General features: G+C 44.9%; 2 protein-coding genes across 2 annotated transcripts in view; both read left to right on the plus strand.

Moving 5' to 3' along the window:
• parga (poly (ADP-ribose) glycohydrolase a) overlaps positions 1-11,650 on the plus strand; it is a 45,849-nt gene extending 34,199 nt beyond the window's left edge. The window contains exons 17-19 of the mRNA XM_083694777.1: positions 1,119-1,224; positions 8,611-8,739; positions 10,441-11,650. Of these exons, the coding sequence (XP_083550903.1) occupies positions 1,119-1,224; positions 8,611-8,739; positions 10,441-10,625 (420 nt within the window). The 3' untranslated portion in view covers positions 10,626-11,650. The remainder of the gene's footprint in view (positions 1-1,118; positions 1,225-8,610; positions 8,740-10,440) is intronic.
• Positions 11,651-16,374: 4,724 nt separating this feature from the next.
• ogdhl (oxoglutarate dehydrogenase L) overlaps positions 16,375-18,757 on the plus strand; it is a gene marked incomplete at both ends in the record, with an annotated part of 44,296 nt that continues 41,913 nt past the window's right edge. The window contains 2 exons of the mRNA XM_083695891.1: positions 16,375-16,584; positions 16,975-17,148. Coding sequence (XP_083552017.1) covers positions 16,375-16,584; positions 16,975-17,148 — 384 coding nt within the window. The remainder of the gene's footprint in view (positions 16,585-16,974; positions 17,149-18,757) is intronic.

Genomic DNA, 18,757 nt, shown 5'->3' on the forward strand with positions numbered 1-18,757 from the left:
AACACGGTCTTGATTGGATGAAAAGTTCACAATGCAAACAGGGCGCTCATATGCGCCCTCGGCAGTCTAGAACATTGTGAGAACGGGCGCGTATTTACACCCTTGGCACTGTGGGTAAATGCTCTCGGTGCAATAAATGTTTCATTCAAGGCATTCAGCACCTGTCAGGTGAACTCTTGACTCATGTCATGAGGGGGAAGCTGAGCTGATTATTAAAGAGTCAGTGATCTGTACAGTAACACCGTTGAGTTAAGCCTTGAGCTAATAAAGCCTCAGTGAAACTACAGATGAAGCCTCCCTGCTTGGTCTTTATTGATATTTGTATACCACACAGCTCGGAGATAAGGACCTTATGTCATGTTAAGGGATAGAATATGGCTTACATGTTGGATACACTTTTCACTCTTTTCTCTCATGTAATGATATGTCTGAAACATCTAAATGTGTGTGTTTGTGTGTGTGTGTGTGTTGTGGTGGAAGTCTAGGATTTACCACTCTGTACTTTAGCTCTTCGGAGGTAAGAATCAAGAAACAAGTCCTGAGTAGCCACAATATATGAGTCCGGTATTTATTGCTTGCAAACAAGAGACAAGAGCGTAACAGCAGCCCAGCGTAGATCCGGGGGTCAGTTCAGCGCAAGTCTGACGAGACAATGATAAGGTTCGTCTTTCATACAGTTTAAACATAATGCCAGGCGCCTACAAGGCTATCGGCTGATGGGCTTGTGCTTACGTGAGAAAGGGCGGGAGAGAATGAACAATGGGGAGACTCTCTTACTGATCAATCAGCGCTTTCGTACTGATTAATCGCCGTTCAACATTTCACACCTATCGGCAGGATGCGCCTGTCCCCCCATTATTGCTCTCTCCCACCACTCCCTCAGAGATCACCGCTGTTCATATGGTAAATCATACAGTGCTTCTCAGAACAATGGCTATAGAACTTTAGAGGTGTGGCAAGAGAAAATGTAATCACAGTAGTTACACAAAGTGTATAACCTGAAAATAGTTCTATGAATGTATTTTCCATAACTCTGTGTGTGTGTGTGTGTGTGTGTGTGTGTGTGTGTGTGTGTGTGTGTGTGTGTGTGTGTGTGTGTGTGTGTGTGTGTGTCTCAGGCGTACTGTGGATTCTTCCGGCACAACACCAACAGCAAGCACCTCTCGGCGATCGCCACGGGCAACTGGGGCTGTGGAGCGTTTGGTGGAGACACCCGGCTCAAAGGTACAATCTGCCCGTTAACAACCACAACTATTGGGGTGGTCCAGTGGTCTGGTACCAGTACCTTGGCCTGGGGTGGTCCAGTGGTCTGGTACCAGTACCATGGTCTGGGTTGGTCCAGTGGTCTGGTATCATGGCCTGGGGTGGTCCAGTGGTCTGGTACCAGTACCATGTCCTGGGGTGGTCCAGTGGTGTGGTATCAGTACCGTGGCCTAGGGTGATCTAGTGGTCTGGTACCAGTACCATGGCCTGGGTTGGTCCAGTGGTCTGGTATATATATATAGGGAATGCCACTTTAAAAAAAAAATAAAAAATGTGTGTATTACATATCAAAGCTCTGGAAGAAGGGGGTGAATTTGATTAACCCATCAGACTGATCCACTATTATTTTATCCTCAACTCCTCTCTGTCTCTCTCTGGGCAGAGATGCAGCATCCCTACTATAGACGTTAGAGTCAGTAATAACAGCTAAGCTACTCATATGAGGGCCGAAACCCCGGCCACCCTAGTCCGTTACATAACCATCAATTATGGATTGAACCAGTGTTTTCTCTATGGACCTCATCTGTTGACGGACAATGGAGATGAGAAGGGTCTGCATTGATTACTTTGTCTTATGATGACTGATGGATAGATGATTCACTTACTTAAACAAATGTATTTGTTGTAAGTCGCTTTGGATAACGGCGTCTGCTGAATGCCGTAAATGTAAAATGTTTGTACGTGTCTGGTTGTAAAAAAAAAATAATACACATACACATATACATACGCACCTGTACATGTCCGGTTGTAAAAAAAAAAATGTAAATGTAAAATGTTCTGAGGAGTTTAACTTTTGACAGCCTGTTCGTCCGTTTAGCCAGTTAAAACCTAGGGAAGCGTTTCGTTGCTCGGATGTTTCAAATGTCATGGCCGAATTTCACAGTTAGAATCAGATTGTGACTTCATACAGTACTTGTATGTTTTTGTCAGTTTTCTGATGGACTAGTGTGGTCGGTGCTTTAAGCCTCCCCATCCCCTCTGCCCTGGCCCTGGCCTCTCTTTCGTCCCTCAGTCCCCCCCGGGAGCCTCTCACTCATTTACTTAAAGCCTGACCTCTGACCCCCGTCTATTGATCAGCTGACACAAGTGGATGTTTCCCATTAACAGGGGGATTGATTACCCTGGGCCACGCCATGAACCCATGCGGGGAGGGGGATCTCTGTGGCTTTGCTTTACTCTGTATAGGCAGAGGTCCACAGTGACGTCTCCTGTCTTCTATTCTTTCAGCTTGAGTGTGGTTGGTGGAGTGGTTTGCCAGGCGTTTTCCAGTGTTTTGTGACCAAGTTTTAAGTGTGTGATTGTACTATTTGCTTCTAAATCGGCCTGCTAATATCTGAATGTTTTTAGATTAGGGAAGGTGTTTCTCTGAAATCACCACCTCTGACCTTCCTACAGTAGTTGCAGGCATGAAAACCTCAACCTGCGCTCTGGACCTGGTTCCATCCCCGTGGGAAAGGCCTCTCTCCCTACAATCAGTCCGTTCGTTACCAAAGCCGTCAGTTGCTCCCTCTCAACTGGCCACGTCCCTCCTGCTCTCACCCCCAGTTTGCTGCTCTCACCCCCATCCTTAAAAAGCCTAGACTGGACCCTGATATCCCCAACAACTATAGACCAGTCTTAAACCCCCCTTTTCTGTCCAAAAATATTGGAACGAGTTCTGGACTCCAACAACCTAAACAAGTCATTTGAGTCTGGCTTCCGTTCCCAACATAGCACTGAAACAGCACTCCTAAAATTCATGATCTAAAGATCTACTGCCCTCCTCTGATGCCAGATCCCTCAGCGTCCTCATCCGCCTTGACCTCAGTGCCGCTTCTCACATGCAGATCTGCAGTACACCATAACACCACAGGGGGTGCCATAAGAACTAATACTGGCTGGGGCTGCTTGATTATAGTGAAACTCATTCATTCAGTTCAAGGTTCTCCTCACCCACCTACAAGGACCTCAACAACATGGCACTCCTCCGTCAGCACCCCCCCCATCAGCAGCCTACGTGGGGGGGGGACTGGGCCTTCTCTCCTGCAGCCCCCACCCTTCGGAACACTCTCCCAAAGCACGTCAAGGAATCCAACATACTCTCCTCCTTCAAACTTTCCCCTCATCTTTTTCACTTTTTTTAACCTGGCTTTTAACCCATTTACTCCTAAAACGCCTGCTAAAAACGCCTATAAAAACCTATGTTATTCTAGGATAAATATCCTTATCTCCTGAGGGTTTTCTGAAAAAATACTAAGAATTGTCAACGTCTACCAAAACCTTAATGTCTAAGCCTCTGTAGCACATAGAAACATGAAATAAATGACATTTTAAAGGTAAGAATCACAGGTTGTATTAAAACATGCTCCCTTAGCACTAACATACCAACACATTTTTCTAAAAATCCTCAAAATAAGATGGGGAAGAAAAAATATATTTTATATGATTTATTTATATAACAAATAACATTTTAAACATTTTAAACATGCCAACACACAGACCAAGGCACCTTGGTATGAGAGAGAGGTGGGAAAGGAGTGGGGAGGGGTGGGGAAGGAGTGGGGAGGGGTGGGGAAAGTCCTGAGGTGGAACTGGGAACAGTCTCAGTCTCTGAGCTCCATGGCTCACATCTCTCCTCTTTGGCTGTTGAACAGCATTATCCTCACACAGACAGACAGACAGACAAAGACTGACTGACTGACTGACACACACACACACACACACACACACACACACACACACACACACACACAGACAGACAGACAGACAGACAGACAGACAGACAGACAGAGCAAATCAATCTTGGCGAAGGACGTGGTGCATGAAGCACTCGTGGTGCAGAGGAAGGTCACACTGCCTGCACCCCATCAGAGTTGACCCAGGACGCACGTTGGTGCCGTAGTGCTTCAGAGAACACTCCCTACACGTCTTCCTCTAGGTGTTGATCTGGACCAGGTCATGCTCAGCAGAAGCTCCAGTTGGGCTGGTGGGGAGCACCTGGGGAGCACTTCTTGCAGTGACGGGGACGATCAGCTCCATGGTCAGATCCTCCAGCCAGTCCTTGTAGCCGCCCCTCCTGTACTTCCACTCGGCTCCTCCTGCAGACCTGGCAGCCACAAAGGCATTGTAGCACGCCACCGTCAGAAAGTAGAAGAACAGCCTCCTCCACCACTTTGTAGACCGATGTTGGATCTGGTAGTAGCCCACCATCTGGTCCAGAAGGTCTACCCCCTTCATATGTTGCTGATAGTCAGCAAGGCATGCTGGCACCCGAACCTCCATCTGGCGTTGACCATTGGCCTTCCTCCTCACTGACCCATAAGCTGTCGGGTCATGGTAGTTGGAGAGGACGATCACTGCCTTGGTGTTCTGCCAGATGCAGAAGGTCAAGTCATCTCGCTGCGCCACCTTGAACTCATGCCTGTTCAAGCCAGCCTGCTTTGTGAGGTCCTTGTTCTTGGGGAGGTCCTTCCTGTTGGCATGCACCGTTCCACAAGCTTGCACCCCCCTGGTCTTGAGGTCCACCATCAACTTCACACCGGTGAAAAGTTGTCCATGTATACGGACAGGTTGGACCCGAAATAAGGTGTCGCCAGGTCTGAGACTATCCGGTGAGCCAGGTCTTTCTCCGTCTTACCCTGAATGGCCCCCGTGTACACCTGAAAATTGGTGACATAGCCTGTTTTGCTCTCCGCCATGACCCACACCTTTATTCCCCACTTCACCGGCTTCATGGGGAGGTACTGCCGGAAGCCCAGGCGTCCCTTGAACTTCACCATGGACTCATCCACGGTCACGAAGCCATTGCCTTGGGGACGTGGGTCTGGTACAACCATTTGGTCTGCCTCCAGTAATCCCTGTGTGCTGGCAGCTTCAAAATACCGACGGTGAAACACAGCCCGACAAATGTCTTCATCTCCGTTTTGGAGACAGGGTTCCACTTGGAGTTGGTGGGGGTCTGACCGCGCGTCTCTTCAGCGTACCGATTCGTTTCCGTCACCAACATGTCCCAATGCACATCGTTAAAAATACACGAAAAGATATCCAGGGGGCTAGCATCCACGGGGATCGGCTGCTTCACCCCCGGTTTGCGGGTGAACTGCTTCGCATTGCGCGGCTGGTAACCCTCAGTTTTCCAGTCTACCTGGAATCCGAGAAAGTCGTCCTCCTCTCCTTCTGACCACAAATCCCACTCCTGTGCTCTATCCAAAGGATCATCCGGTACATAATCATCCTCTACCTCCTCCTCCCTCTCAAACTCCTCACTCTCTCCCAACTCTATGTCACTGCCCTCGCTGTCAAAATCCTTCTCTGTCGTAGCCATCTCGCCGCTCTCCAAAGAAAATCAACAATAAACGCACGTGTATGTCTGATTGATTGACGTGGTGTGTAAAAAATCAACAAGACCCACCTCATGTGTATTTGAACCAATGACAGTGCATTATATGCTGCACGCGTCATGAAAATGACGACAAATCAACAATGCTGCGCCACGCAGCAGCCGGCAGGAGATTCAGAGTTGCACAACGCAGTAACCGGCGGTAGATGCAATGTTGCGGCGCGCAGCATCCCGTACAAATGGGGTAATGTCTAGTACCTTTCCTCTGCCTTGTTCTATCAGAACCTGACTTTCTTTTCTCTTTTTTTTAGCTGTCTGTGCTTTTTGTGTTTATTACTATATTTATGTGTATTATTGATTGTCTTCTATATCAGTGTTTCCCAAAGACTGGGTCACGACCCACAGATTGGTACACGACTCGCAGGAGATTTTATTTGGGTTGCCAAATAAATTTGCAGAATTTCTTCTGTCGTCTTTTATTCAAGATTTATATCTGCAGGACACCTTTGAGCCACACGAGGGAGCTCGCTGGTTTTCTACCACACTCACGGTTTCCGCCATAATTCCGCCAGATTCTGCAGCCAGCCACAAAACATGGATGCTTGGCTAATACAAAAGAAAGACCCAGCTAAAGACCAGACAGCTAATGTTAGCCAAACTACCGCCCGTGAGGGAAGCCAGCATGAAGATGGACGTGAAGCCATCCATGCTAACGTCACATTCAACCCGCTGATGATGGCACAGATGGAAGGGAATGGAGATTGAGATCGAGAGGATCAGATGAAGAGCCTCCTACTAAGAAGAGAAAATCAGGGGCAAGGTCATACAAAGACTATTAGGTCATACAAAGACTATTAGGCCATACAAAGACCATACAAAAATATGTTTTTGTTAATTATTCCAATCCAAACCAGGAAGCACGACCCATGGGTGTTATATGCAGCGAAAACGCTGAATTTGAAATCGCAAGGGCAGCACAACAATGTTTTCCCAAATTGGAAACATGTTCTCGCTTTCCAAAAGTCCCTGAAGCTGTGGCTTGCACGACTCAGATGGCCTAACCCAAGCCTCTCCATGTTTCCCACCATGTTACAGCACATATAAGAACATGATGTCAGTGACACAGATGTAAAACATCTGACTGGACTTATTCAGACACACCTAGTTGCACTCATTGATAACTCTCACTATTATCCAACAGAGAGATTTTGAGTGACAAAAGGTGGATTCAAAATCCCTTTGAATTTGAAAGCCCAGAGTCATTGCTGGAGCTGGGACAAACTCCTGCTGAAGAAACAGCTTTTTACAGCTGAACAGCGAACAAACGCAGAAAAGAAGACATGAATTATCTTCATTCTGGATAAGCATGTAATCTGAATATCCTGTCCTAAGTAAGGCAAGCATTTTGCTCCTCAGCCCTTTCACAACCACATACAAGTGCGAAGTGGGATTTTCTGTTCTCACAAAAATAAAGACAAAACACAGAAATAGACTGAACACCCGATATGCGTGTTGCGCTCTCCTGTTGTACACCGGACTGGAATGCAATACTAAAAAGCAAGCAGGCCCACCTCACATTAGCCAGGTAAATAGCACACAATGTGCCTCATGAGATTTGACGTGGAATAGACCTGATGTGGTTAACAAATTGATTGTTGACTGTTCGAATTGATTGATTGACTGTTTGATAACAATAGCTACACTTAAACACAAGCCTACGTGTTCTGATAATAGGCCTGAGCATTTAAAAAAAACTTTCCACAAGAAGCATGTTTTTGATGGTGCTGAATGTTTGTATTGTTCTGATAATTGTACTTCTAACACTGAATCTCTCTTTCTCTCTGTCTAACCCTGACCCTCGTATGAAAGGCTAGCGGGCATTCTGTTTGCTTTACTGATGGAAATAAAAACAATGAGAGAGCCTGTTAACTCTGCCTAAATGCATTTATTTGGTCTCATTTATAAAGTATTTAACAGGTGTATATGCTTTCAATAACATGCATAAAACAAAGTTGTAATTTATCAAACGTATATCTCTTCTAAATGGCTGGTTTACCTATTCAAGATAACGTATGGTGATGAGGAAATGGTCATTCATTTATGCACAAATTCACTCTTCTCACGATGTATAGATAAGGCCTATTGTGAATTGGGTCGCAATGGTTTGTCTTTTGTAAACAGTGGTTCCCAGAAAAAAAGTTTGGGAAACACTGTTCTATATGGAACAAAGTGTCTGAAGTGTCTTTGAGTACTGTGAAAGCGCTATACAAAGTACATGTATTATTAGTATTATTAATCTGTTCTACTTCAGGCTATGAATAGATGGAGTGGAGCCCTTGAGAACGGAACAAGCTTCCGGGGGTTTCCCCGATTAGTATTGGAATAAGCATAAGGTGTTTTTAGTATTGGAATAAGCATAAGGTGTTTTTAGTGAGCAGTAACAGTATTGGGTCGTTGAATGTGGGAATTGACTTTGTGGAATGTGGTTGTTACAAACATTGCTTATGTAAGATTTAGCCTAGCTGTTATACGGACAAATGCTATAATGTTCACTGATGTTTAGTAAATTATGTTTTACTTCCGCTGTTCATTAATCTGTCGTTGATATCCAGCCTCGTTAAATAATTTAAAGTCTCTAGACTTAATTTGCGGTGGCTAAGATTGAGTGCCTTTGACTGAGTAAATCTACCCCCGTATCATTTACTTTTCACATACAAATGGTCGTGTCACTCATGTTCACTTCTGCCCAGAGGCTTGAGTTTTAACACACAATCTCTCACACCCCTCTCTTCTCACTCATTGGTCAATTACAGGTGATAATTGGTGTAATTTTCTGTCCGAACCACTTGGTTTGGTTTAACTCAGCTCTTACTGGGGCAGATAGTGAAGATTAAAATATGGCAAAGGAGTAACTGACGATCGGACTGATTTTTTTCTCTCCTCTCCTCTCCTCTCCTCCCCTCTCCTCTCCTCCCCTCTCCTCTCCTCTCCTCTCCCATCCCCTCCTCTCCTCTCCCCTCTTCTCACAGCTCTGCTACAGTTGATGGCGGCTGCAGAGGCAGGGAGAGATGTGGCCTACTTCACCTTCGGAGACGTTCAGCTCATGAGGGACGTCCATGACATGCACAAGTTCCTCACAGACAGACACGTCACCGTGGGTAAGGCTGGCACACACACACACACACACACACACACACACTATCCTGATGAATAGAGGTAGTATTAGATTCCCCTCTTTTCCAATAATCCAAAAGGACATTTGCAACAGTATTTGGAATGTGATCCACTTATGTGATTATGGATCTCACACTGCAGGCCTCTGTTAATATATACAACACACTTACATCCTCTTTGGATGAACATTGATATGATAAACAGACATAGTTGTATTCTATGTATAAGCAAGGTTTTTTGTCAGTCATTGCACATTCATTCAATGGTTCCTACAACATTTGAGTATTGCTTGTTCTTTAGGTCTTGGGTTAAATACAGTACCAGTCAAAAGTTTGGACACACCTTCTCAGATCTATAGATTAATATTGAAGACATGAAAACTATGAAGGAGCACATATGGAATTATGTAGTAAACAAAAAAGTGTTAAACAAACCAGAATATGTTTTATATTTTAGATTCTTCAAAGTAGCCACCTTTTGCTTTGATGACAGCTTTGCACACTCTTGGCAAGGTGTGTCCAAACCTTTGACTGGTACTGTAGATACACACAGTAGATACACACAATAGATACCAGTAGATACCCACAGTAGATACACACAATAGATTCCAGTAGATACACACAGTAGATACCAGTAGATACACACAGTAGATACCAGTAGATACACACAGTAGATACACACAAGCTTTTACCAGCAGATACACAGTTACAGAATGGTTATATAGATTCAGAGATGTTTTCGACCCATAGTCTCTCATAGCATCGTACCACCATTATCAGGATCATAGCAACCTGGTTACTGGTCTCCCGAGGGATGTTACACTGTCCCGTCATTGCCTCCGTCATTAAAGGGATAGTTCAGCTAAATTATCAGACATACTGTAGCCGTCTATATGTTATTTCACCTTATCTCCTATGCTCCAGAATCAGAATCAGAATCATCCTCCATCCGTCCCTGTACCAGCACCTGAGTGGATTACTGCCTTAGCTGACCCCAGCCACTCTCCCCTCTCTCTCCATTTGTCTAACGTTGACATTTATTGAAGCCTTTCAGAGAAATTCTCCCTGGGCTATCCATTTCCTAAAGTGGAGCTACAGAGAAAACCGTTGCAGTGTGTGTGATTTATGAATGAAACTGAACACACTTGGTGCTCTCTCTCTCTCTCTCTCTCTCTCTCTCTCTCTCTCTCATTTTCGCTCCTGCTCTTTCTTCCCCCATCTTCCTCCACCTTTCTCCCACTCTGTCTCTCTCTCTTTATGCCCTTTTGTCTGTTATATCAACCTTGCTGTCTCCTTTCTGTCCTCCTTACTGTCCCCCATCCCTCTCTCTTCTTCCCCTCCCTCCCCATCCTCTCACTCTGCTCTCTCTCACCCTGCTTCCTCAATCTGTCCCCTCTCTCGCTCTCTCTCTCTCCTCTTCTCTCTTTCCCTCTGTCTCTCTCTCTCCTCTCTCTCTGTCTGTCTCTCTCTCCTCTTCCCTCTCTCTTTCCTCTCTGTTTCTCTCTCTCTCTCTCTCTGTTTGTCTCTTGCTCTCCTCTTCTCTCTTCTCTCTCTCTCTCCCCCCCCCCTCTCTCTCTCTCTGTTTCTCTCTCTCTTTCTCTCACCCCTCTCTCTCTCTCTGTTTCTCTCTCTCTCTGTCCTCTCTCTCCCTCCCCCTCCATCCCCTGCTCCTCTCTCCTGTCACAGGGTGCCTGTACGGCCTGTTGAATCAGTACTACAGCGTGGTGTGTAAGAACTGCCGCACCTCTCGTCCGGATGTCTACCTCTACGGATTCATCCACGAGAGGGTCACCTCGCTCACCACCTTGGACGCCTCAGACACCACTGCAAGGGATTCTGGGATGTGTTCCGCCCCCTTGGACTGTCATTAACGCCAGGAGAAGACAACCACACGGCCCCCCCCCCCACAACCTCGTCCTCTACAAAGAGACTTGTTCCTTAAAGAGACTGCTGGTTCAAAAAACCTCTCTCTCTCTCTCTCTTACCCTTTAGTTATGTCATTCCAACACACGAACGAGCGAAACACACTTTGCCTTTCTCACTGGTGATAACAGCTCTCTGCAACAGTCACCAAATGTATTAGAACCGACAGAGAATCATAGCAATAGTTCATTTATCCCGGTTGCTGTCCTTGTTTCTCGCGCTGACGATGTGGAGAGTTTGTTGTTCTTAGAAGAGTGGGGGTTCACTTAACAAACCCCCAAAATGTAGCCAAATAAATACACTGCATGGTTGTGAGGAGCTGGGCGTCTGAGATTTGGATCACGAGAGCATGACGAATCTACTTTAATAACGTTGTGTTCAGTTCTAATATTGTTTCAGCTGAATGAGTTTTTCTGAGATTCCTGTATGCAGAGAGTTGATACAGTGTGGCATACAGTAGTCTATGCATGGTATTACGCTGCTGTTTTCTGTATTTAGATGTTTTGAGTATTATAGCACACAGATGAGTTGTCATGTTTTGTTTTTTTGCCCCATTTTAGTTTTTTTTTGCCCCGTTTTAGTATCAGTCAAAAATATGACAAAATAAATATTTACTGATAATGTAATTAGTGTAGAATCAATTCAGACTTTTTAGCAGTAATGAATATTATGATATCAAAATTAACTGATGATTATAAGAGCATGCTCAACGTAATAAAGCATACTGTTGGACACGTGGACAGATATTGGTTTATTGGAATATCAGTTTGCATGCAGTTTGTTTCAGTTTAATTTACATTTGCTTTGGGGATGTGCTCACAGTTTCTCTTGTTTACTTTGTTTATCTTTTGATTGACTATTGGGCTATTTACTATTTAATGATGGGGTTGGAATAGAAATGTTGTAACTGAAATCTGTAATATGTTTCTTATGTTGTATTATTTTATTATGATTTCATAATAAAAAAAATTATCCAGCTAAAAATGTGTCCTGAGGGTTTTAATGATTGATTGTATTCATTGGAGGGTGATGGTTCATTATTGTATCCAACACAAGGTATACATTACTATATGTAGGAGAGGCTTTTAATTGTTAATTCTGCATTGCAGTTTTATGATACTGATTGATCATTATGCATATTATGATGACAAGTATAGCATTTATTCCCTTTAATACCATTATAGTTAATTATGTCCGGATTATTTAAAGATTCAGATATTATTGCCAGCTCTGTCATCATCAGAAGGAAATAATATTGCATTTCGGCACACTGCTTCGGGGGCACCCTAAATAATGTTACTAAGTAAGGTGTGTCAGTGTTTTACGTAAATCATTATTTCATCATTTGAAACAATCATCTGACTCACTAACGTCTGAACAGGATATGCAACCTAATTTGTTTGTCCTTCCAACATGTCTTGTTAAACGAGTTAGCCAGGTCACTTAAATAACCTTGTGACGTGGACCCCCTTAAATGGGGTGTAGGCTTGAGTGGGGTAAGTGGATTATGTGTTGTTATCTGCTTCTCCTGCTCTTCGTACCAAGCTCTAAATGAGTTGCAGACCTGTTTCCAAAGTCAATTGGACTTGGCAGCCTAAACTATGCCAGCATACAGTAGCGTAGCTAGACTTCAGTTAGCTGGCCATCGTTATCTTAGCCAGATGCCAATTTACTGTATCTGAGACCTGAAGTAGCTGTTCCCTACCATAGAAGTAACTGTTCCCTACCATAGAAGTAGCTGTTCCCTACCATAGAAGTAATTGTTCCCTACCATAGAAGTAGTTGTTCCCTACCATAGAAGTAACTGTCCCCTACCATAGAAGTAACTGTTCCCCACCATAGAAGTAGCTGTTCCCTACCATAGAAGTAACTGTTCCCCACCATAGAAGTAGCTGTTCCCTACCATAGAAGTAACTGTTCCCTACCATAGAAGTAGCTGTTCCCTACCATTGAAGTAACTGTTACCTACCATAGAAGTAGCTGTTCCCTACCATTGAAGTAGCTGTTCCCTACCATAGAAACTCAGCTAGTCTGCCTCCCTACCTGTATCCCATTTCAGACCGCTGAAAATGAGGTCCTATCGAAAACACTCAGCAAACATTTCAACATAAAATGGAAAATTCAAATGTCACAGAAATGAATAAGAGGCGGTGAGAGGACCGCGTAATAACGGCCTCTTGTTCCGTAACTTCCCCTGAAAAGAAATGACCGTAATATTGAACACTTGGGTCGGCTTTCTGCCTGTGTTGTAAAGGTAAGTAATTATGCCAAAAGCGAAGTAATTTACCACAAAGCTGTGTGTTATAGGCCCAGCCGGCGGCGCCCGGGCCCCTCTCAGATGAACACTATTAATAAAACGTCAGAAACGGACCAGTCTTCACTCCATCTTTGTCAGGCGCCGAAGTCACGACAACAAAATGGCATTTCCATTCATAATTGCCTGACCTCACTCTACCTGAGGTCACAGTGAGAACTGCAGCTCAGTCTGCGCGGGTTGCAGAGTGTAGCCGACACACACAGGTAGAATAATTGACACCATTTTCTGTCACTTTGTGTGAAGCCAGCCACGTTTAAAGGGATAGTTCATCCGAATTACTAAATCACATATTTGGTTCCTGACCCCAAATGGAGTCCATGGACAAGGACAGCCACTTGGACAAGGACACATTTCATGCCAGAATCATCTCAAAGTCATTTAAATCAAGTTGCTGAGTCTTTTCAGAGAATTTGGGATGATTTGGGCATGACACTTCAAACATGCTAATTTAGCTAACCATAATTTAGTTAATTGACTTCCATTTGTTTTTGGTCCAAAATGGTTAGCTATTAGTGACAGTGCCCAGATAAACAGAACCAAAGTGTTGATTGAAGTCTGTCCTGGTCCATAGACTCATTTCAGGGTAAGAAATCAAATATGTGATGTTGTAATTTGGGTGAAATATTCCTTTAAAGGATAGATAGGGTTAGATAGATAGATAGATAGATAGATAGATAGATAGATAGATAGTTAGATAGGTACTTTATTTATCCCCGAGGGGAAATTAAGGCATTACAGCAGCTCACATCACAAACAACAAACTAAAGTGACAATAGATTAATAGAATAAAAATAAAATAAAATAGACATCAGAAACATTATATACAGTAAGAACAGTCCAGTATGTTTTAACATCCCCCAGCCTGAGTCTGATCATCCCGGAGGAGGTGTTGTACAGTCTTATTGCGGCAGGCAGAAAATATCTCTTCTTAGTGCAACGTGGTTGTCGTAGTCTGTTGCTAAAGGAGCTTCTCTGCTCTGTCACAGTGTCATGTAGGGGATGGGAGGGATTGTTCATGATGGCCTGGAGTTTGGTCCTCATCCTCCTATTGGCCACCTCCTCCACAGTGTCCAGGGTGACACAGAGGACAGAACCAGCTTTCCTAATAAGCTTGTTCAGCCTCTTGGTGTCATCTTCCTTGATGCTGCCCCCCCCCCCCCCCCCCCCCCCAGCATACCACCGCGTACAGCACTGCGCTGGCCACCACTGACTGGTAGAACATGTTCAGCAGAGTCCTGCACACGCCAAAGGACCTGAGCCTCCTCAGGAAATAAAGCCGGCTCTGGCCTCTCTTGTACAATATGTATTCAATTCCATTCTGAGTCTTGTGAGAAACTGTGCCAGTCTGAAAGAACGGGCCCACGTTTCTTATGTCAGAGCTCCTCAATGTAAGGAGCAGGCAGAAAACAGACAGCAGCTGGTTAACGTTAGTGGGTGTAAACTGTAACACTGTAAACTGAGGTATTGATCCTGAAGTACTGTATTGCTGTTATGAGCAATGACACCCAATGTGCCAGCGCTGCCCGCTCTAGACACAGGCCTTGTGCTGTACATGGAAAACACAGAGAGCCCTAAGAGAACATTCAAAACCACTAAGAGAACACTCAATACCACTAAGAGAACACTCAAAACCACTAAGAGAACACTCAAAACCACAGAGAGCATTCCCTAAGAGAACACTCAGAACCACAGGCAGGTACTGTAACAACACCCATGTTTCACATGGCACCAAAAGGGGTTCTTCCGACCCCCCCCCCCCCCCCCCCATTAGTGTCCAACTGCTGTATGCTCGCTAAACTCTACTATCCCGATACTCTGGTGTGTGTGTTTGTTTGATGAATGATGTGAGCGCTTCCTCCACTGCCAGGGAGTGTGAGTGATGGAGCAGAGGTGGAAGAGGGGGTGGGTGAGGAGGGGAGAGGGATGGGGAGGGATGGGGGAGGGAGGGCAATTATCCTACGACGCCATAAAGCCCCTTCAAGCTAGTAGGTCATCCATCAGCATGACTGAAACCACTTGCTCAAATGACTCATGTTCATCTGACGCAGCACTCCATGACTCATGTTCGCTCTTTTTACACATTTCAAGATAATTAACACTAAAAGGATAAGGCAAAAACACTCCCCATGAAGCGTAGTCTTCTCCTAAAATATAATATAGAAAGACATCAAGAAACCAGGTCGACTGTGTGTGTGTGTGTGTGTGTGTGTGTGTGTGCGTGCGTGCGTGTTTGCGCGTGCGTGTGTGTGGTTACCTGTGCAGCAGCTGTGCACCTGTCACCTGACGCAGGGGGCGTTCCTCGTACAGTTGCGCTCTCCGGGTCGGATAGTGTGTGTGCGTGTCATCAGTACCTCTCCGCTGTTTCTGCTTGTATCTCCCCTCACGACACGATGACAGTACTGTAAAAGAGAGGTGCTGACAAAAAAAGGTAAATGTTGCCTTTAGCCGTGCAGTGATCGTAGTAGCCTAATTCTACCATTCGCTGTAGTGTCACAGTGGCTAAAGGCGCTCTCCAATAGCACTGACACGAGAGAGATTATAAGGATATGTGTTGACGTTGAGGGATTAGCGGTTCAGGGCAGCCAACAGACACAGTATCAAACCGCAATGTTTTCTTCCTGTGGTCGATCCTGAACCAAACCGACCCTCTTCAAATAGCATCCGAGAGGAAAAGGTGGGATCCCCGATATGCGTATAGTATTACTTGGGCCAGCATTATAGATATTCTGCAGGGTAACCTATTTCACTTGAAATAGGTGCGCGACTCTTACTCCTTACAACACGCGACCAACAGGCCGCCTGAGTTAGACACTGAATGTAAGCTACACCTCTTTAGATGTGTTACAACGAAATTAATTGTTGTAAAATGCGGGTGGACATGTCGACCCACTAGGGGAAAAAAAATAAAGCGCTAAATCAAACCTAACCGAAGCTGGTTATCAATTATAGACACTTATTGCGTCGCACTGGGAACCGATTGCCAGGTCGTGTGGGGAATGTACTATATACGCACATCCCTGATGTAACCCAGATGCGACATGCAAGGTCACTTTGGACAGCAAATAGGCAATGTATCAGTGCAATGTAGCCTGGATATTATAAGTGGTTGCCACCAGGGACGTGGCAGGTGCCAAAGGTCAGGGTCACGCAGTGTTGTTGTAACCTATTAATTGACTCATACAGTTAAAATAAAATAAAAACAGCGGTTTGTGTATTTTCCTCAACCAACATTTAAAAAGATAAATCAGGTAGTAGTTTTTCAGGTAGTATCTTTCAGAACAATTGGATTATACTCTGTCTCTTTTTTCTTCTCTCTTCCTCTCTCTGTTTCTCTTCCTCTCTTAGCCCCCCTCGACCCCATCACTCTCCATCTCTCAGAGATGAGTCAGTTCCGTGTGTTAGCGGTGGTCCTGAGAGCGGGCGGGCGGCAGTGGCTGCAGCGACCCGGAACGGGTGTGGTGAGGCACGTGTTTGACCCCAGGAGAGGATGCTCGTCCAGGGCAGTGGAGCCCTCGGTGATGGCCTCTAGCTCCAGCTATGTTGAGGAGATGTACTTTGCCTGGCTGGAGGATCCCAAAAACGTCCATGAGGTGAAATAACAAAAGATGGAGGGCTGAATGTGGATGGCTACTGTATGTCAAATCAAATCAAATCAAATCAAATTTTATTGGTCACGTACATCGCATACAGCCATAAGTGATGCATTTTGAATTTAGCTCCTCGTTCAACAACAATCAATAAATCAATACATCAACAATACAATAAGTCAATGTCTGTTGTTGTCAAACCTACATCGTTAGCCTCTACGATCTGTAAAGGTTACTCATCATTCAGGTCCTCTAGGCTATAATGTATTAACTCACTGTTAATTTATGATATGGTGAGGTTTTATGACCTTTACATTAGTTGAGGATGAGGCTAGTAGGTTTTGCCCCTGTCAAAGAGTTTTGATTGTGAGCCCCTGCCCCTCTCTGCCCTAGTCTTGGGACACGTTCTTTCGTAACAACGCCCAGGCCTCGGCTCCATCTGGCGAGGCAGGGGAGAGACGCCCCTCCACACTGCTCCACGGCCGTGCCATGTCCCAGACACCCGCCATGGCACAGAAGGTGGTGGAGGACCACCTGGCTGTACACACACTCATCAGAGCCTACCAGGTGATGCGTGAATACACACACACACATGCGCAAGCACACACACACACACACACACACACACACATACACACACACACACATGCGTAAGCACACACACACAGATGTATGCACACGTGCACATACAGTGGGGGAAATAATTATTTGATCCCCTGCTGATTTTGTTAGTTTGCCAGATTACAAAGAAATGAGCGGTCTATAATTTTTATGGTACTTTTATTTTAACAAATAGAGACAGAATATCAACAAAGAAGTCCAGAAAAAACACATTATATAAAGTTATAAATTCATTTGCATTTGATCGAAGGAAATAAGTATTTGATCCCCTACAAACCAGCAAGAATTCTGGCTCATACAGACCGGTTATATGCCCATGAGGCACACAGATTACTCCTGTCACTTTAAGAAAGTACTCCTAATCTCTGCTTGTTATATGTATAAAAGACACCTGTCAATAGAATCAATCTCTTCCATTCCAACCTCTCCACCACCATGGGCAAGACCAAAGAACATTTAAAGGACATCAGGGTAAGAGTTGTAGACCTGCACAAGGCTGGAATGGGCTACAAGACCATCAGCAAGAAGCTTGGTGAAAAGGAGACAACTGTTGGTGCAATTATTAGAAAATGGAAGAAATACAAAATAACCATCAATCGCCCTCGGCCTGGAGCTCCATGCAAGATCTCGCCTCGTGGGGTAAGGATGATCATGAGAAGGGTGAGGGATCAGCCCAGAACTACACGGGAGGAGCTTGGTAATGATCTCAAGGCAGCTGGGACCACAGTCACCAAGAAAACCATTGGTAACACACTACACCGTAACGGATTGAAATCCTGCAGTGCCCGCAAGGTCCCCCTGCTCAAGAAGGCACATGTACAGGCCCATCTGAAGTTTGCCAATGAACACTTAAATGATTCAGAGAAAGCTTGGGAGAAGGTGATGTGGTCAGATGAGACCAAAATTGAACTCTTTGGCATAAATTCAACTCTTCGTGTTTGGAGGGAGAGAAATGCTGAATGCTACAATCCCAAGAACACCATCCCCACCGTCAAACATGGAGGTGGAAACATTATGCTTTGGGGTTGTTTCTCTGCTAAGGGTACAGGACGACTTCACTGCATTGAGAGGCCAATGGACGGGGCCATGTACTGTAAGATCTTGGACGAGAACCTCCTTCCCTCAGCCAGAGCACTGAGGATGGGTCGTGGATGGGTCTTCCAGCATGACAATGACCCAAAACATACGGCCAAGGCAACAAAGGAGTGGCTCAAGAAGAAGCACACTAAGGTCATGGAGTGGCCTAGCTAGTCTCCAGACCTTAATCCTATAGAAAATCTGTGGAGGGAGCTGAAGCTTCGAGTTGCCAAGCAAAAGCCTTGAAACCTTCAGGATTTGGAGAGGATCTGTAAAGAGGAGTGGACCAAAATCCCTCCTGAGATGTGTGCAAACCTGGTGACCAACTACAAGAAACGTCTGACTTCTGTGCTTGCCAACAAGGGTTTACCAAGTACTAAGTCATGTTTTGCTTGGGGATCAAATACTTATTTCCTTCCATCAAATGCAAATTAATTTATAACTTTATATAACATGTTTTTCTGGACTTTTTTTGTTG

The sequence above is a fragment of the Argentina silus genome (assembly GCF_951799395.1).
Source record: "Argentina silus genome assembly, chromosome: X".
In the NCBI taxonomy this organism is placed as follows: Eukaryota; Metazoa; Chordata; class Actinopteri; order Argentiniformes; family Argentinidae; genus Argentina; species Argentina silus.